The sequence below is a fragment of the Artemia sp. Qi Xiang Cuo genome, chromosome 4 (assembly GCF_049724085.1).
Source record: "Artemia sp. Qi Xiang Cuo chromosome 4, ASM4972408v1, whole genome shotgun sequence".
In the NCBI taxonomy this organism is placed as follows: domain Eukaryota; kingdom Metazoa; phylum Arthropoda; class Branchiopoda; order Anostraca; family Artemiidae; genus Artemia; species Artemia sp. Qi Xiang Cuo.
The window spans coordinates 37,025,185-37,045,952 of record NC_142797.1 but is presented as its reverse complement, the minus strand read 5'-3'; the positions used below and the strand labels follow the sequence as shown (position 1 = coordinate 37,045,952).

Genomic DNA, 20,768 nt, shown 5'->3' with positions numbered 1-20,768 from the left:
GGATATTTTTTCGATACCAATACGCAAGTCGTATTTGCAACAATTAATTATCTTTAGTAGTTGTTGCAATATTAGGGTCAGATTTAAAAGCAGCAAGCACAGAAACCGTTCAACACCATTTTTGGTGAAAATCAAACAATACCCGTGAAATTTGTAGCTAATATTTTGACTTTAAACAGTCATAATTTGACCTTAAATGCTTTAATGGGCTCAGGTTGTGCCCTCCAGTCATACAGTTTAAAATCCTGTCTGACATTCAACAGGGTGCTATATGTTCATCCATCTACAACAATTAGTATAAAAAGAATGAGTTAATGGTGTCATTTTGAGCTCTTGCACCTGGCGCTGTGCTCATCATCCACGGGCGCATTCCGCAAAATGTAGGGGTGTGTAGTCTTTGATCCTGCGTCCCAAACAAGATTAGGAAAAAAAAGTATTTTTAAGAGTCAGGGGGGGGGGGAGGAATTTGCAGTTCTCCTATTTTTTTTTCTATGAAAACACCAAAAAAGCATTTTCCAAAATCTAAGGTGGGGGGCAAAAATCTAGGGGGATAATTATATTAAATCCCCACGTTCCCACCTAGTGTTTGTGTTATCATCTCATCCCTAGATGCGTGTTTCCTGTACTTTTCTACCATGCTGATTGAAATGACTTTTTGAATATTGATCTAGTAATGTACGGGACTACAGGAGCTCCTGGGGCGTTAAAGATGTAGCGTGTTACCCTCTCAAGTTTTAGCCCTTAAATAGGCACTCTAATTCATATTTGTGAAAAAAATATGCTCTCCCTCCCCCTCAAATTACTAAAGAATGAATTGCAGGAAAAAAATAATGGTTGATACTAAATGAGATGCACACCGTTCTTTACTAACTCAACGCTATTGCGTTTACTATAATTATATCCATAAACGGTAAAAACGAAATAAGGGCTATAATTTCTCATAAACAATAATTTGAAAGCTTTACTTGACTTATTTGATACATTGCAGAATGTATTAATTTGTGTAAACTACTTTAAGCTGTACATAAATTTTGAAGGGCTGGGGTGCCTAAATAGTAGACTTTTAAATCCAAACTTTTAGACTGTTCGTTGGATATCCTTGAAACACATATATAGGATGGATTCTTAAATGTCCTTAGATTCCTGATTTGATTCTGGTGGGATCTATCCCAGGGTCTGGGAATAAATTAGAAAGCTGATGCGAAGGGCCTCAAGTTTGTGTTTATGGTGACCTAATCTGTTTTCTTTAAAAAATGAGATTTTTTCTATAAAAATAATCATAAAAACTTTAAATATGGCTATTTTTACCATCAAACTGGTATCAAAATTCCTATATTTTCTAACTCAGGACTTAATATTCAACATGTTCAGTTTTAAATTAACTGAATATGCATCTCGGTTTGAGAAAAATATCACGTAGTGTCTTTCAACTTTCAATAGTAGAGTAAAAAATACCAAATTTCAACAGTAAAAAAATGCCCAAGAGGAGAAAAACTACACCAAAGAAATAGAAAAACTTTAAACTATATATTGGTCCTTTTTTGCACTTACTGCCATCTATCCACCACTTTTTAAAATCTGTATATACTTTAGTTTCACTATCAGTGTGTAATTTTTTACATAACTCACAGAAAGGATGTATTATATTAAAACTCACGTCGTATTCCTCCTTCCACCTCAAATATTTTTGATATTTACTAGGATCATTGCCAATTTCTTTTAAAATACTAGCCAGTTCCTCGGGACTATGGTTCATAGCGTTGATATACGAATTTGCGGGCAAAATTCTTTCAAAATCTGCTGAACCATATACAACTGGTATGACATCATACTGTAGCAGGTTAAATAACTTTTCAGTGACGTAATCTTTGCAAAGAGAGTTTTCGAAAGATAAATAGAATTTATAATCTTTTTCGATCATTTCATAACATTCTTTCTTATGGGTTTTTGGACACGAATTGGATCCCCATTTCCCATATATTTCAACTGGTACATGTTTACCCAGTTCTTCAACATACTTTTCTCTGCCACTAGATGTTAAGCAGTTGCTAACCATCCATGCTACCCACTTGTCTTTATTGAACTTTTTGAATTCTTTCACAATTCTTTTTTCTCTTTTCTTAATTTCTCCATAAAGCCATAATATATCAGAATCAGCTCTATATGTAATTGTCCAATTGAAGAAATTGTCATAACTGTTCTTAATTTCGAAGTTTTCTGGGGATTCCAATGAAAAGAACACATATCTTTGGTGGGGCAGTGGCGCTAGTCTCACTTGAGATGGTTGGTACGTAGGAGCATGAAAAACAACAGCACTAGCTTCCAATAGGTATGATTTAGCGTTAGTAATATAACAGTTAGTGTATTCACAATGGCGTTCTTTAAAAGGAGCATCTCCAAAGGCGAAGTAATAATCTGCTGAATCGAAAAAAGAGTTCCACAGAAGTATAACTTTTGTGGAATTCGTTAGCTGCATTTTTAGACCGTTCTGCTGGAGTTTCTCATCTTCAACTTCAACTTGCCAAATATGCAGTAGAAAAATCGTCAGTATTGCAAATATGAATATATAAATAAATACCTGTTTAGCATACATTCTTGCCTCTTGGATCTAAAATAATAAAGTGAATCGAAATTTTTAACATACAATTTAAGATTTCGAAAAAAAGAAAACCATTTTCTCCCAGTATATCAGTGGTTCTCAACTGATTTTGAGTTATAGCCCACCAAGGCATTTCTAAAATGCTGATGCCCCCTCGTAATATTTAAGTTCTGTTATTCAAAATTTTACGCATATTAACCTGAAGGAAGCTTAAAAGGCCATGGTATCTTCATGGTATCTTTAAAGGCCATGGTAGCTTGGTATCTTCTTTTCGGTCGTCCTCTAGGCATATTTTATACTAATCCTCTGAAGAGACTCTTCTTTCGATCTGAAGAATCTGAGATCAAACCCCTCTATGGTTGCGCGGTACCACGCAAAATAATTAATATAAGAATTCGTGTAACCATACTTTCAGCTTAGATGGTTTAGATGGATTTCAATCTTCATTTTTTTTTATAAACAAAGTACGAAGAAACGGTCCTCCTATCTTTTAACCCCCCCCCCCCCCACCTCTATTCACCAGAAAAAGTTGGAGTGATCTCTAGCAAAAATATGGTCAGAAATAGGAATGGAAAACATTACAAACCAGTTGAAAAACAGCCCAGCCCGAGTAATAAACTTGGATATCACTATTTGTGTATAGAACTTGGCTAACAAACTTGGATATTACCGTTTGTGATAAAGACTTGTTCAAAGCACTTAGTTCAATTGATGTTTCTCACGAGACATTTTATTTTTTAACGCGCTTTGAATTGTTGGTTACTATGAGCCGTAGTTTGCCCTTTTCTAGGTTCCTAAAGGGGCTTTGAGGAGGGGAATTAAAGAGGTTGGATTATAAACGTCTAATTCCCAGGCTTTCTACTCCAAAAATGGCCCCACAAAGCCTGCTAGTTCTGATATTCAGTACACGAATTATGTAACTTAATAAGGGGCTGGGAGGGGTGGTGTACAAGAAGGAAGATGGATCGTAAACTCTAAGCTTAGGCTTTTCGACCATATATACGTATTATGATCATACCTTTTTTAAGTTTCCCAGCCATTTCACTCCAGAAAGCCTTTCATTCATTTTTAGTGCCATTTGGCACTATCTGACGATTTTATCAATACGAATTTACAAACAGATTAGCTTTGAAATGACACTTTAAACAGATCTCTATAATGTTCCAGTACCCCATTGGAGGCAAGACAAAAAAAAAGAAAAAAAATGGGACACATAAGTGGTTCACATTCAAAAAGTAACTTTAGATTCTCTTTGTTGTTTAAGGTAATTCGTCTGAATTCAGTCATGTACTGTAATTCATCTGAAAATGATTTTTGACCATGTTGATTCTAGATTTCACTATTTTCATTTCAATTCCACACCATTTTCAAAGGGTTTCAGACTATTGTTTGAAATTCCCATAAATTTGTTTTCGTAATGAGCGATTACAATAAATATGAATTAAAATATCTACTTGGCATCCCTGAATCAGCTTCAAATGGCAATTCTTTCCCATTAGACAGTTGTTTTATTTATTTTTTTCATAACGTGTTTTTAAACTCCGTTACTATGGCCCGTGTTTCGCTCTTTACGAGTGTGCAGATATCACTGCAACCACGGTTAGTAGACAAGCTTATTACCCACACTTCCTATGCTTTAAAAAATGGAGATACCAAGCCAAGTAAGATATATAAATGCAAACCATAAGCCAACAATAAAATATCTGACAAACCAAAGCATTATGTCAACTGATTCAGAGCTAAGGTAACATCAGTAAACATTTTAAGAATACGTGTAAAAGGGAAAATTTTAAGGAGTTGACTTTCAACCACAAGCATGTATTTTTAGACTGATATTGTAAAACAGAAATAACTGAAAACTTCATCCCATTCGAATTAAGTAAGTATAAGGCTTGGGCACTTACAACACTGTTCAACACCATTGATAGGTCCGAAGCGCAAAGATGGGCATGATAATTATATTTGGTAGAATCTTTTAAAATTTTAGCCATAGATCGTTGAGCATGAGAGCAGCCAATTTTGCTTTTAAAGCCTACCTCGATCTCTTGCTTGAACATCAAGGAAAATCACTTTTTTGCATGGGTAGCACTGATGAGCCCTCTTTTTTACGTTTTTTTATGTTTAAGGCCTCATTTTGAAGGAACTTGCTATATCTACTTTCTTTTGTAATTAACAAAACATAATACTAAGAACGAAATCCATTTTTTGACAAAAAACTGCATCTTTGTATACAAGATGATGTTATATTGGGTATAATCTCATATTTGAGTGGCTCTGCTGCCTGATCCCTTGGGTTCGTTCTTAACTATGTCCAACAAAAAATATTTTAACATAGTCTTGTGTGTTACTTAAAATACGGGCTGGATATTTAAACGCTCATTCAAGTGAACCCTCTTTTAACAATTTGGGATTATGGGCTATGGGTAGTCACAAGCGTGACCATCCTTCTCTGAAAGAGTAAGGAATTCTGGTACTCTTTCACTAAACGGACTCTTTTATCTAGTGTATATGGAATGTCAAACTGGAGACGCAACGAAAACCCCTTTTTACGGGATGATTCAAGACACTGCTGCAGAGAAATACAATGTAAAGCGTGGTTTTAATTACGTATAAGATATTAAGAATGTTCTTTTTGGGTTATTTTGGGGGGAAGGTACCTAGGTTAGGTTAGGTTACGTATTTAATATATGCTATGCTTTGCCCTTCCCCCCTTAACGTGCAAATATATAGTCCTAATTTGTTTCTAAACTATTATATATTCATCCTATTTTATTTCATTAGCATTAACCAAACTAGCACTATATAAAAGAGTCCGTTTAATAAAAGAGTACCGAAATTCTTAATGTCGTCTATAGCGGCTTTGTGATTCTTATGTATGTTAATATCATTGTATATTTGCTGCAAAGACTGCACCTCTATTTTGGTGACTTGAATTTTTATCTCTAATTAATACTATGTAAATTTTCATGCTTTCTATTTTTGTTAAAGTTTAATTTCTTAATCTATTCTGTTTAATCTTTAAGTTTTATTCGAGGGGCTAATAGCTGACCGTCGCAGGTGTCCCTTCCTTCGTGCCTCCGACACGGAGGCTGTGCCTACGTGCCTCCGGCACACCTGAAACAGCGTGTTCCTGGACGCGAAGGAAAACAGTTTTATCTTTGGCTTATGGAAAGCGTACGGGGCGTTTTTTTACGACGGCAAACTTTCTCCTCTTGAGAGGTTATCTTTACTTGGTCGTGTTGTTTAGTGCGTTTGACATTGGAGATCCTGGGTCCTAAAAAGTGGACATTATGCTTTGAACGAGAATTTTATTACCACAAACCTTTACCATTGCCTAGAGATAAATATGCATTCCCTAGTGCTCCTCATTCGTCGATTCAAACGGATTGGGCTCGAACGTCTTTTCAAACTCTCTGACATGAATAGCCAACCGTGTGAAGATTTTTTTAGGAAGATGCGGTCTCAAACCAGCACTTACAGTACTGTAATAAACTTTTCGTTCCTCCAACTTATACATCGATTTCGTCGATATGAAAGTATAACGGATTTTGAAGCTCAATATTCTAATGAACAGTTGTCCTTGCCCAAGGCCAAGCGAGTTAGATCCATTGGTGTTGTGTCTGTCAGTTCCGATTTTTCTTTGCCCGGGGACAATGAAATCAAGCTCGAGCTAGGGCGAGCTCGTATTGAAAGCCAGTGAATAATGAAAGCCTTGATACCCGACGACGTACTTTCTGCTTTCGGTCACCAAGTACCGCATGTTCGTCTTTCTGTACTTTACGACAGTGACTCAGGAGATGACTCAGAGGAAAATACTCTGTCCAATAAGCAGGAAAAGGCTTCCGCGACTGACAATGAATCGGGCTCGGAAAGTGACGGCATCTTTGAAGATTTGCCAGTGATTGCTCACTGTGTGAAACACCAAGTTGAGAAAAATTGGGTTAGTGAGCCTGTGACGAACATGAAGAATTCTAGGTTTTGTCCTGTCAAGACTTCTGGCGGCTCCATAACACCAATAAAAAAGTCCACGCTGTTGTGGCTTCTGAGGGAAAGCTCTGAGAAGCTGAGTAGTGACCGATTAAAACGGGTGATGGTCCAGGGCCGACGAGTAGGACTGCGTGAGTCACCACAAACGAATGCAGAGGTCGGTGTGAAATCTGCATTGCGTATCGGTGAATGGTGCGTTTACAGACCGGTTGGCAGGGGAAAGAGAGCATTAGTTGGGCGGGTCATACAGTTTGGCTACTTGTCTGGGCGAAGATGCCACTCTGTTGACACGCAGGATATGGCGATGCCGCTCCCTGACAACATAGGAATTCTTTGCCAGTGGTTACGGCTGAATGCTGATCTCACATTAACTGCCGCATTGGTAGACCAGGGTTACTGTGACTCCAGCCTGTGTATCATGCATTCAGCAGAACCCGTTTCTATGGAATTCGGCATCAACATTGTCTTTGGCTTTGACTCAGACGTCTTCACATAGCTGAATTCATTTATCCAGAAGAAAGGGTTCCACTTTTTTGATGTCTCGTCAGCATCATGTTAAAAATGGCACCTAAACCCAAAACTGACCTCAAGGACATAACCACCACCATCGCCATGTTCTGTGTGTCAACAGAAGGAATTTTGTTTAACATTTTTCAGAGGTAGTTGTTATTTTTTTTCCCTCCCCTCCTCCTCTCCAATCGGTGATATTCTAATACAAAATCATATAAATCTTACAACTTTATACATTATCATATCACCTAAACTTCAAAAAAAAAATTATTATATACTAGTCAATGTATTAGTGGACATGAAGGCACACTACCATTTAACTTTTTTTTTTGCCAAGTATCTATCGCTCCCCCCGTTCCAGGGTGTCCTTCCCCCTCTAGGAGACGCTTTTCTGGTGGCATTTTTACTTCAATTTCTTAAAATTCATATCCTTCAGTTTTCACTGATACGAATTCGAATTTTAAAGGTGGTCTTCCAAAAGGCTTACTCTTACAACTTTAAAATTTTCTAACACAAAAAAAAAACTGTTTGCTCTCCCGTAGACTGGGCGTCCTCCGTCCACAAGAAACCCATTCTTGCGGTGGCACTTTTTTCCTTCTTTTTTTTAAGCCCTTTTGGCGACCAACCTTAATCAACAAAAAAAAAAAAAAATACAACCAACCCATCAACAAAAAACCAAAAATAACCTTAATACCGACGTGCATGAGGGCACAGAACTGAACAGAATCTTGAACCATGTCTCCTACGGACGAGGAGGCCACCCACGGCGGGGCTGGTCCTTCCAGCTCAAGTGCGTGTGCCCCTTGTCTCCCATTCGCTTGAGTTCTTGATATAATTTTATGAGTCTCGAATGCATTCCGAGATCTAGGGCAGCGGAAGCGATGAATACCATCGGAAAACTTGTTATGCGCAGTAGAAGACTTAGTAGTAGAAGAATTAGAGTTTATACTTGTGCTAACCGAGCTTAGTTTAATTTACTGGAGCTTATCTGTTCAGTTTTTTAGGGTTGTCATTTGAACTGTGATTATTGAGATGATTGCTGAAGTGCAACAACACATACATGATACACTAGTTATTTTTTTTATTTGGTTGCTTAACTTTGCACAATTTACTAATAGCTCGGAAGTAACAGTTTTTCTGACTGTTGCTTTACAGTTTTCTCTTCAAATACTCAAAGGCCTGGGTTTAATACCAAGAAAGTTGGATTCTAAGTACATTCGGGAAAAAGAGATCTGTGTTTCTTCCGGATTCTTTCGTGTCAAAGCAGTAGATTCCTTTTTTTAGTACAATTAAGAATCCGAGATCCAAGAATGCGTCTTGGCACAGCCATTAAGCAGAAAAGCAGGTATGATAAAAGGGAAAGGGACGTGTGAAGACGTGATAAAAGGCAACTTTTACCGCTGGCCAAGCCATATTGAATAGGGCTGCGAAGCGTGACGTCAATTCTTGGGCGGGGAATTCAAATAACGATGAAACGTGGATGCGTAGAGACGTTTTTTCGGAACTTTGGCGAATTTTTTTGGCCTAAAATATTTGTCGTAAATCCTACTAATCCACCAGAACGTTTTCACGTCAAAATAATACTAGGAATATTGACAATCAGTTGTTAGTTACAACTAGAAACCACGTTTTACGGTACTTTGAATTTCGCACCTTGATTTTTACATCATCACCGCGCAGCCCTATGTTGTATAACTTAAAAACCGTGTTCCGGGATTTTTTTTTTTGAAATTTCGGGATTTTTTTTTGAAGGAAAAATCGGAATTTTATTTTTGAGCTGGTGGCAACGCTGCATGTGTAAAAGGAAAAAGTGACACCATCAGTGCCATCATAGGGTTACCTAGTTTTTGCATGGATACCAACAACTTGCAGTCCTCCTTTAGGTACATATCAGTTGTTTTCAGTCTTGGGGGTTCTTTTCCTTGTCAAATAAACCCGTAAATGATTTTTTCCAAGTTTTAAAAGATCGCAAAGGGCGCAATATTTACATATTGCGCCCTTTGGAATATTTTATAAGCTTCCTTCCCTGTCCATTTTTAATGTCTCTGGCATGCCTCCGTGCCTCATGCCTCCACGTGTTCCTCAAAATGACCAGTTGTTAACCCCTCGGTTTTATTCTAATAAATTATCGTCACTGGTTAAAAAAAGTGACAAAAAAAAATTTAGTCCTAGTACCTCTTCTTCTAGTCTTGGTAATTTTTATAAGACAAGATACTCCAATCCCCCCATTCCTGACCTTAAAAGCCAGAACTATAGGTATAAAGAAATAATAGCTTTTATACCATAATTTTTATAACTAGCGAATGGTTTTTTCATATCGTGTTGACTTACAGAGTATGCATAAAATAAAATAATAATCTTACGTTTCTAGTTATGATTTATGTTCACATATGCTCAGCGGTTCCTTTGCTATGGCAAAATTAAAAATGGATGTGTCTAGATATAAACGGTAAATTTGATAAGAATCGAATGGTTTTATCAGTTTGTGTTTCTTTTTAGCGGCTTTATCACTACGTAAGAAAGATAAGATGTTCACACGCTATTTTTCCGTTTTTGAAGTCATTTACTAAGCATTATATTCCTTCGTAGAAGAATTAAAATTTGTTTTCAACTTAATTGCTCTTGTGGTATTTTCCGAATTAATTTAATACGTTTTCCAAGGAAGAGGTTTTTCAAAGAAGAGCAAAGAGCCATATTAGTCCTAAAAAGAACAGAAATAAATTCATTTAATATGTCAAACTAAAAACGAACAGGAATTGTTCGATTTGAGTTCAAATTAACAAGATCAAGCTTGAATTGGATATTCATAAACTGAGAAAAACCGGTCTATTGGTATAGTGATTAAATTTATGTAACTAAATAATCGGATTAGTGTATCTGGATTGAACAAATTCATTTCTCGCTCCATTACATTTTGTTAGCGATGGGATGTGTTACTCACACGCTTCCCTTGCCGGTAAATCCCGTTTGATGCTATTTCGAATGAACTACTAATCCATAATCATCCTCAAGTGGATTTATAATCAAGATTTTTTCATGGCTAATGGTGCACATGAGTCGTTCGACGAATTCGGAAAGTTTTGAGTGGAAAACTGGAGTCTGTTATTGCTATACAGACTGAATTAAATACTAAGCTAGACGGAATTGCTTCTGAAATTTCATCATTGAGAGCGGAGGCTGCCGCCAGATATCTGAGGCCTAATAAGATTGAAAAAACTTTCGATGAGCACGAGCACGAAGACAAGTATCAGGCCCTAGAAAAGCAGCTACTACTTCTCGATGTAAAAGATCGTCGTCTGAACCTTATTGTTCATGGTCTACCGATAGAAGAGCAGTGGCGGATCCAGGGGGGGGGGGCGAGGGGGCTTGCTCCTAACGCAAGTTTATCAGATCAACCTATTTTGTGCAGCCCCCTAAAAAAAAATCCTGGATCCGCCCCCTGTAGAAGAGCCCACACAAAAAAGTTGAAGATAACGTGATGAAACTAGTAAGAGAAAAGCTAGGTGTAACTAGCGAAATATCAATAAAAAACAGCTATCGAATTACTTCACGTACAGGTAATATCACAAATATGCCTATCAAGCAAAATAACCCGCACAAGGTGTACCCCGTTATTTATTTCATTAATTAAAAAAAAAAACTTTACTAAAAATATGTCTTTAAAAGAAAATTGATGGACATTTTAAACTTAAGCTCAGGAGATACAAATACATTTTAAAATTCAAACTCAAAACGACTAGAAATTACTATTAAAGAATAAATAAATCCAAAAACAAGAAGAAATTAAATCAACAATAATTGGAAAACACAAACAAGAAGTAATAATATAAAATGATAAATAGATCTTAAAGCGAGTAATGCTTAGATTGAATATGAAAATCAAGCTTAAAACGAAAACAAATATTTTGCTATTAAAGTATAAATGAAACTTAAAACGAACAGAAATTAAATAACAATGCGAACAAACATACAATATATATTAATGTAAATGAATAAATAAATCTTAAAACGAGTGAAACTTAAATTGAATATGCAAATCAAGTTTGAATCGAATAAAAATAACTACAAACAAGAGTTTGGGTATCGTCTCACTGCAGAAGTATAAAACGTACTGCGTCATTGGCGCTTTACTGAAAACAATTCTTTGAAATATTTTCACTTTTGTAACTTTAAGAAATCAAAAATTAATTAAGATTTTAAGGAATAAACATCAGCATATATATATTAAATTGACAATGCACATTTTCTTTCAGTAAACTCGTTTGATTTTTTTTTTCAGTAAAGTACAAATTATATTCTGGCTTTTAGAAAGCATAGGGGTTTTGAACCCTACTCACATTAATTTATGCTCGTTTGGAGTTTGACCCTAATATTTATTTTAATTTTTGTTCGTCTTGGGTTTCATTTATTTATTGATACTGATTTGGGGTAGTTGTATGCTTGGTAGATTATATGATAGTCCCGACGCCAGGTTTTGAAAATGTGAACCATACCACGACGGAATGGGGCTGCTACGAGAATTAGCCTACCCTCCACCCCCTAAATTGACCATGCGGATTCAAAAATACAAATGGCACTTGCTTGCGAGTGGTGAAACACTCCGAAACTTGACATTTTATTATATTTTGGTGTTTCATGCAAGAAAATGCATGTTCCACAAAGTTTGAAGTGCAGTTTTCCGCTCAAATAAAAATGTCTAGAAGCCATAGAATGTTTTCATAATGAACTAATTCAATTAGTTACAAAAAATGGCAGAGTTAAAAAAAGTCAAAACTATATGAGCCTTGAACAGTCTTGGAAAGTATAAACGAAATCAAATTGAATATTAGATATATAATGATATTAATTGTTGACAGATCAATCGGTTCAAGTTTTTTTTTTAATTGTAATTTTTATTTTCATTTTCAATACTGTAAGAACTTGAAAATAATAAATTTGTAATATACGAGTAATTCGTTTTCAGTGAAGCACCAATGACGCAGAAGGCTTTAGGTTTTTACAGTTAAAGAAGGGGGAAGTATCCAAATTTTGCTTGTAGTGAAACTATATTTGTCTTGACAAATCTTGAAAAGAACTAATATATTAAACTGAATATTTGATGCATAATAATATTAATTGCTAAAAACTCATCAGTTCAAAATTTTACTGTAATTTTAATATTTATTTTCAATATTAAGTACAAAAGAAAACATTTGTAATATAATTCGTTATCAGTAAAGCCCCAATGACGCAGTAGGTTTTAGGCTTCTGCAGTGAGACGATACCCAAACTCTTGTTTGTAGTTATTTTATTCGATTCTAACTTGATTTGTATATTCAATTTAAGTTTCACTTGTTTTAAGATTTATTTATTCATTTACATTAATATATATTGTATGTTTGTTCGCATTGATTGTTATTTAAGTTATGTTCATTTTAAGTTTCATTTATATTTTAATAGCAAAATATTTGTTTTCGTTTTAAGCTTGATTTTCATATTCAATCGAAGCATTACTCGCTTTAAGATCTATTTATTTATTTATATTATTACTTGTTGTATTTTCTTTTGCTATGCTTGTTTATTTATTTTACCTTCGTTTTGGGTTTCATTTATTCTTTAATAGTGATTTCTGGTCGTTTTGAGTTTGAATTTTGACAGGTATTTGTATCTCCTGAGCTTAAGCTTAAAATGGCCTTTACTTTTCTTCGAAAAACTTATTGTTCGGAAAGTTTTTTTAAATTAATTTTTGTTCGTTTTTGATTGCAAAAAGTTTCAAGTTTTTATGGCATGGGGGGGGGGGGTGATGAATGGCAGATTATTATTTACTTACAAAAAAGGAGATTGAACTTTCAACTTAATCCAAATTATGCTTTTTTAAAATTATACGAATTTAACTAAGAGATATAAAAAACATATATAGTAACAAAATACAGCTTGCAGAAATTGTGTACAGCGATTGACGACATTGAATGGATTGAAAAAAGAGCTCCAGTAAAGGGGTTTAGACCATTTCACTTGCTGATGCAAAGGAATGTCGACTGTTTGGAATTGACCTTGATAGGAATTTGTGTGCCAAAGCAATTTTGCATCTATCACAGAGTATGTATTTTAACCTTATAAATGGATAATTATAATAGATTTCCTATGTGTTCTTCCCATACAAAACCCCTTCCCATAAGTTATAAACCCCCTTAATAAGTTATGCCCCAGGGCATTACTTACAACGCCTATCCCTGGGCCCTGGTAGGCTGTGTCGACATCGGAGTTTTTTGTTATCAGAACTTTGAACTATTTTAACAAAATGTCTATCTCAAATTTTTTATCTGATGCATTTAGGGTGCGAAGGAGGGATAGGGGCTAGTTGCCCTTCAATCTCTTTTAACTCTTAAAAAGTGAACAAGAACTTTCAATTTTCAATCAAATGAGCCCTCTCTAAAGTTTATACGAGCCTCCCTTCCATAAGAAATAATATGAAGGATTTGGAGAATCCTTAAATTACAACCCTTGCCCTGAGGGCTTTAGGGGAGTTGTAATCCTCAAAAGCCTAATTTACAGAACTTAAAACTACGTTTAATAAAATGGCTGTCTTAAAATTTTGATTGGATGTGTTTGGGGAAAAGGTGGGCGTGAGAGGGGGGTTAGTTGCCCTCAAATCACTTTTGACTATTACAAAGGGCACTAGCCCTCGGAATTTCCAATCGAATGAGCCTTTTTTTAAGTTTCTACGATGCCGCCATATATAAAAACATTATATGCCCCCAGGGCATAACTTAAAACCCTTGCCCTGAGGGTTGTGGGGGATTGTCCTCCTCAAAAACATATTTTCTATCTGGAAATCAACTACATTGAACAAAATGGCTATCTCAAAAGTTTGATTGAATATGTTTGGGGATATGATGGGCGTGGGGGGGGGGGGGGCCTAGTTACCCTCCAATCACTTTTAACTATTAAAAAGGGCACTAGCCCTTTAATTTCTAATCGAATGAGCCTGTTTTGAAGTTTCTACGACAATGCCTTCTATAAAAACCTTATATACCCCCAGTGCATAACTTATAACCCTTGCCCTAAGGGTTGCGGGGGATTGTCCTCCTCAAAAATATATTTTCTATCTGGAAATCAACTACGCTGAACCAAAATGACTATCACAAAATTTTGATTGGATGTGTTGCGGGGACGGAGGGGCATAGGGGGGGGGCTAGTTGCCCTCCAATCACTTTCGACTATTAAAAAGGGCACTAACCCTTTGAATTTCCAATCGAATGAACCTTTTTTGAAGTTTCTATGACAACGCCTTCAATAAAAACCTTATATGCCCCCAGGGTATAACTTAAAACCCTTACCCTGGGGGTTGTTGGGGAGTTTCCTCCGCAGAAATATATTTTCTATCTGGAAATGAACTAACCTTAACAAAATGGCTATCTTAAACTTTGATTGGATGTATTTGGGGTACTGATGGGCGTGGGGGGGGGGGCTAGTTGCCATCTAATACTTTTAGACTATTAAAAAGGGCACAACCCCTTTGAAATTCCAATCAAATGAACTTTTTTTGAAGTTTCTACGACAACGCCTTCTATAAAAACCTTATATACCCCCAGGGCAAAACTTAAACTCCTTGCCCTGATGATCGTGAGGGAGTATCCTCCAAAAAAACATCTATTCCGTCTGGAAATCAACTACACGGAACAAAATGGTTATCTGAAAATTTTGATTAGATGAGTTATGCGGCATGATTGGCGTGGGGGGGGACTAGTTACCCACCAATCATTTTCGACAATTAAAAAGCGCCCTAGCTCTTTAATTTCCAATCGAATGAGCCTGTTGTGAAGTTTCTACGACAACGCCTTCTATAAAAACCTTATATGCCCCCAGGGCAGAGCTTAACACCCTTGCCCAGAGTGTTGTGGGGGAGGATCCTCCTCAAAAATATGTTTTCAATCTGGAAAACAACTACGCTGAACAAAATGGCTATCTCAAAATTCCGAGTCGATATGTTTGGGGAAAGGATGGGCGTGGGGGGGGGGCAATCACTTTCGACTATTAAAAAGGGCACTAGCCCTTTAACTTCCAATTGAGTGAGCCTGTTTTGAAGTTTCTGCGATAACGCCTTCTATAAACATCTTATAAACCTCTATGGCACAGCTGGCAATCCTTACTTCGGAGGCTGTGGAAGATTATCCTCCTCAAAAATATATTTTCTGTGTGATTATCAACTTACGCTTAAAAACACGGCTAACTACAAACTTCGGTTGGAGATCGTTGGAGAAATGATAGGCGTGGGGGGGGGGGCTGGTTACCTTCCAATCGCTTTCGACTATTAAAAATGGCACTATCATTTTGAATTTCCAATCGAATGAGCCTTTTTTGAAGTTTCTACGACAACGCCTTCTATGAAAACCTTAAATGTCCCCAGGGTATAACTTAAAACCCTTGCCCTGAGGGTTGTGGGGGAGTATCCTCCACAAAAATATATTTTCTATCTGGAAATCAACTATGCTGAACAAAATGGCTATCTCAAAATTTTGATTGGATGTCTTTGGGGGAATGATTGGCGTGACGGGGGGGAGGAGGGCTAGTTCCCCTCCAATCACTTTCGATTATTAAAAAGGGCACTATCCCTTTGAATATCCAATCGAATGAGCCTGTTTTGAAGTTTCTACGACAACGCCTTCTATAAAAACCTTATAAGCCTCCAGGGCATAACTTAAAACCCTTGCCGTGAGGGTTTTGGGGGATTGTCCTCCTCAAAAATATATTTTCTATCTGGAAATCAACTACGCACCTAATTTAATTTTTAATTTTAGTGGCCCTCCAATCACTTTCGACTATTAAAAAGGGCACTATCCCTTTGAATTTACAATCGAATGATCCTTTTTTGTAGTTTCTATGACAACGCCTTCTATAAAAAACCTTATATGCCCCCAGGGCATAACTTAAAACTTTTGCCTTGAGGGTTGTGGGGGATTGTCCTCCTCAAAAACATGTTGCCTGGGGCTAGTTCCCCTCCAATCACTTTCGACTATTAAAAAGGGCACTATCCCTTTGAATTTCCAATCGAATGAGCCTTATTGAAGTTTCTACGACAACGCCTTCTATAAAAACCTTATATGCCCCCAGGGTATATCTTAAAACCCTTGCCCTGAAGGTTCTGGGGAGTGTCCTCCTCAAATACGTATTTTCTATGTGGAAATCAACTATGCTGAACAAAATGGCTATCTTAAAATTTTGATTTGATGTGGTTGGGGGAATGATGGGCGTGGGGGGGGGGGCTAGTTGCCATCTAACCACTTTCGACTATTAAAAAGGGCACTAGCCCTTTAATTTCCAATCAAATGAGCCTTTTTTGAAGTTTCTACGACAAAGCCTTCTATAAAAACCTTATATGCCCCCAGGGCATAAATAAAACCCTTGCCCTGAGGGTTGTGGGGGAGTGTCATCCTCAAAAAATTATTTTATATCTGGAAATAAACTACGCTGAACAAAATGGCTATCTCAAAATTTTTATTGGATGTGTTTGGGGGAATAATGGGCGTGGGGGGGGGGCCTAGTTGCCCTCCAATCACTTTCGACTATTAAAAAGGGCACTAGCTTTTTGAATTTCCAATCGAATGAGCCTTTTTTGAAGTTTCTACGACAACGCCTTCTATAAAAACCTTATATGCCCCCAGGGTATAACTTAAAACCCTTGCCCTGAGGGTTTTGCGGGAGTGTCCTCCTGAAAAATATATTTTCTATCTGGAAATCAACTACGCTGAACAAAATGGCTATCTCAAAATTTTGATTGGATATGTTTGGGGGAATGATGGGCGAGCGGGGGGGGGGGGGGGCTAGTTACACTCCAATCACTTTCGACTATTAAAAAGGGCACCAGCCCTTTAATTTCCAATCGAATGAGCCTTTTTTGAAGTTTCTATGACAACGCCTTCTATAAAAAACCTTATATGCCCCCAGGGCATAACTTAAAACCCTTGCCCTGAGGATTTTTGGGGAATGTCCTCCTCAAAAAAATTTTTTCTATCTGGAAATCAACTACGCTGAACAAAATGACTTTCTCAAAATTTTGATTTGATGTGTTCGGGGGAATGATTGGCGTGGGTGGGGGGGGCTAGTTTCCCTCCAATCACTTTCGACTATTAAAAAGGGCACTATCTCTTTGAATTTACAATCGAATGAGCCTTTTTTGAAGTTTCTATGGCAACGCCTTCTATAAAAAAACTTATATGCCCCCGGGGCATAACTTAAATCCCTTGCCCTGAGGGTTGTGGGGGATTGTCCTCCTCAAAAACATGTTTTATATGTGAAAATCAACTACGCTGAATAAAATGGCGATTTCACAATTTTGATTGGATGTGTTTTGGGGAATGATGGGCGTGGGGGGGCTAGTTGCCCTCCAATTACTTTCGACTATTAAAAAGGGCACTAACCCTTTGAATTTTCAATCGAATGAACTTTTTTTGAAGTTTCTACGACAACGCCTTCTATAATAATCTTATATACCCCCAGGAGATAACTTAAAACCCTTGACCTGAGGGTTGTGGGGGTGTGTCTTCCTCAAAAACATATTTTCTATTTGAAAGTCAACTACGCTGGACAAAATAGCTATCTCAAAATTCTGATTGGATGTGTTTGGGGGAATGAGGGGCGTGGGGAGGAAGGGGGCTAGTTACACTCCAATCACTTTCGACTATTAAAAAGAGCACTAGCCCTTTAATTTCCAATCGAATGAGCCTGTTTAGAAGTTTTTACGACAACGCCTTCTATAAAAACCTTATATGCCCCCAGGGCGTAACTTAAAACCCTAGCCTTGAGGGTTGTGGGGGAGTATCCTCCTCAAAAATATATTTTCTATCTGGAAATCAACTACGCTGAACAACATGGCTATCTCAAAATTTTGATTGGATGTGTTTGGGGGAATGATGGGCGAGGGGGGGGGGGGCTAGTTGCCCTCCAATCATTTTCGACTATTAAAAAGGGCACTAGCTCTTTAATTTCCAATCGAATGAGCCTGTTTTGAAGTTTCTACGACAACGCCTTCTATAAAACCCTTATGTGGCCCCAGGGCATAACTGAAAACCCTTGCCCTGAGGGTTGTGGAGGAGTTTCCTCCTCAAAAATATGTTTTCTATCTGGAAATCAACTACGCTAAACAAAATGGCTATCTGAAAATTTTGATTGGATGTGATGGGGGAAATGATGGGCGTGGGGGGGGGGGGCTAGTTGCCCTCCAATCATTTTCGACAATTAAAAAGGGCACTAGCTCTTTAATTTCCAATCGAATGAGCCTTTTTTGAAGTTTATAAGACAACGCCTTCTATAAAAACCTTATATGCCCCCAGGGCATAACTTAAAACCCTTGCCCTGAGTGTTGTGGGGGAGTATCCTCCTCAAAAATATATTTCATATCTGGAAATCAACTACGCTGAACAAAATGGCTATCTCAAAATTTTGATTGGATGTGTTTGGGGAAATGATGGGCGTGGAGGGGGGGGGGCTAGTTGCACTCCAATCACTTTCGACTATTAAAAAGGGCACTAGCCCTTTAATTTCCAATCGAATGAGCCGGTTTTGAAGTTTCTACGACAACACCTTGTATAAAAACCTTATATGCCCCCAGGGCATAACTTAAAACCCGTGCCCTGAGGGTTGTGGGGGAGTATCCTCCTCAGAAATATATTTTCTAGAAGTCAACTACGCTGAACAAAATGGATGTATCAAAATTTTATTGGATGTGTTTGGGAGAATAATGGGCGTGGGAGGGGCTAGTTGCCCTCCAATCACTTTCGACTATTAAAAAGGGCACTAGCATTTTGAATTTCCAATCGAATGAGCCTTTTTTGAAGTTTCTACGACAACGCCTTCTATAAAAACCTTATATGCCCCCAGGGTTATAACTTAAAACCCTTGTCCTGAGGGTTGTGGGGGAGTGTCCTCCTCAAAAATATATTTTCTATCTGGAAATCAACTATGCTGAGCGAAATGGCTATCTCAAAATTTTGATTGGATGTCTTTGGGGGAATGATTAGCGTGGGGGGGGGGGGCTAGTTAAACTCCAATCACTTTCAACCATTAAAAAGGGCACTATCCCATTGAATTTCCAATCAAATGATCCTTTTTTGAGGTTTCTACGACAACACCTTCTATAAAAACCTTATAAGCCCCCAGGGTATAACTTAAAACCCTTGCCCTGAGGGTTGTGGGGGATTGTCCTCCTCAAAAATATATTTTCTATCTGGAAATCAACTACGCAACTAATTTAATTTTTAATTTTATTTGCCCTCCCATCACTTTTGACTTTTTTAAAGGGCACTATCCCTTTGAATTTCCAATCGAATGAGCCTGTTTTGAAGCTTCTATGACAACGCCTTCTATAAAAAACCTTATATGCCCCCAGGGCATAACTTAAAACCCTTGCCTTGAGGGTTGTGGGGGATTGTCCTCCTCAAAAACATGTTTTCTGGGGCTAGTTCCCCTCCAATCACTTTCGACTATTAAAAAGGGCACTATCCCTTTGAATTTCAAATCGAATGAGCCTTTTTGAAGTTTCTACGACAATGCCTTCTATAAAAACCTTATATGCCCCCAGAGTATAACTTAAAACCCTTGCCCTGAGGGTTGTGCGGGAGTGTCCTCCTCAAAAATATATTTTCTATCTGGAAATCAACTACGCTGAAAAAAATGGCTATCTCAAAATTTTGATTGTATGTGTTTTGGGAAATGAGGGGCGCGAGGGGGGGGTGGGGGGCTAGTTACACTCCAATCACTTTCGACTATTAAAAAGGGCACTAGCTCTTTAATTTCTAATCGATTGAGCCTTTTTTGAAGTTTCTACGACAACGCCTTCTATAAAAAAAACCTTATAAGCCCCCAGGGCAAAACTCAAAACCCTTGCCCTGAGGGTTGTGGGGGAGTGTCCTCCTCAAAAACATATTTTCTATCTGGAAATCAACTACGCTGAACAAAATGGCTATCTCAAAATTTTGATTGGATGTGTTTGGGGGAAAAATGGGCGTGTGGGGGGGGGGGTGATTTTCCCAAAAAAAAAAGTCTAATATTAAAAAGGGCACTATCCCATTGAATTTCCAATCCAATAAACCTTTTTTGAAGTTTCTATGACAACGCCCTCTATAAAAAACCTTATATGCCCCCGGGGCATAACTTAAATCCCTTGCCCTGAGGGTTGTGGGGGATTGTCCTCCTCAAAAACATGTTTTCTATGTGAAAATCAACTACACTGAACAAAATGGCTATCTCAAAATTGTGATTGGAGTTGTTGGGGGGAATGATGGGCGTGGGGGGGGGGGGCGAGTTGCCCTTCCATCCCTTTAGACTATGAAAAAGGGCACAATCCCAGTGAAGTTTCAATCGAATGAACCTATTTTGAAGTTTTTATGGCAACTCCTTCTATAAAAACCTTATATGCCCCCAGGACATAACTTAAAACCCTTGCCCTGAGGGTTGTGGGGGAGTGTCCTCCTCAAAAATATATTTTCTATAAGGAAATCAACTACGCTGAACAAAATGACTACTTCAAAATTTTGATTGGATGTGTTTAGGGAAATGATGGGCGTAGGGAGGGGAGGGGTGTTAGTTGCACTCCAATCATTTCCGACTATTAAAAAGGGCACTAGCCCTTTAATTTCCAATCGAATGAGTCTGTTTTGAAGTTTCTAAGACAACACCTTCTGTAAGAACCTAA

General features: G+C 37.6%; 1 protein-coding gene across 2 annotated transcripts in view; it reads right to left on the bottom strand.

The window, feature by feature from the left end:
* Positions 1 to 881: 881 nt before the first annotated feature.
* LOC148953074 (lewis-type alpha-(1,3)-fucosyltransferase-like) overlaps positions 882 to 20,768 on the bottom strand; it is an 81,598-nt gene continuing 61,711 nt past the window's right edge. Inside the window, exons 1-2 of one of the 2 annotated variants that reach the window (XM_089088282.1) lie at positions 9,460 to 9,504; positions 882 to 2,608 (exon numbers count right to left, since the gene is read on the bottom strand). In XM_089088282.1, the coding sequence (XP_088944408.1) occupies positions 1,427 to 2,593 (1,167 nt within the window). In that variant the 5' untranslated portion in view covers positions 2,594 to 2,608; positions 9,460 to 9,504 and the 3' untranslated portion in view covers positions 882 to 1,426. Of the gene's footprint in view, positions 2,609 to 9,459; positions 9,505 to 20,768 lie in introns of those variants that run through there. The other variant, XM_089088281.1, reaches the window with a different exon arrangement.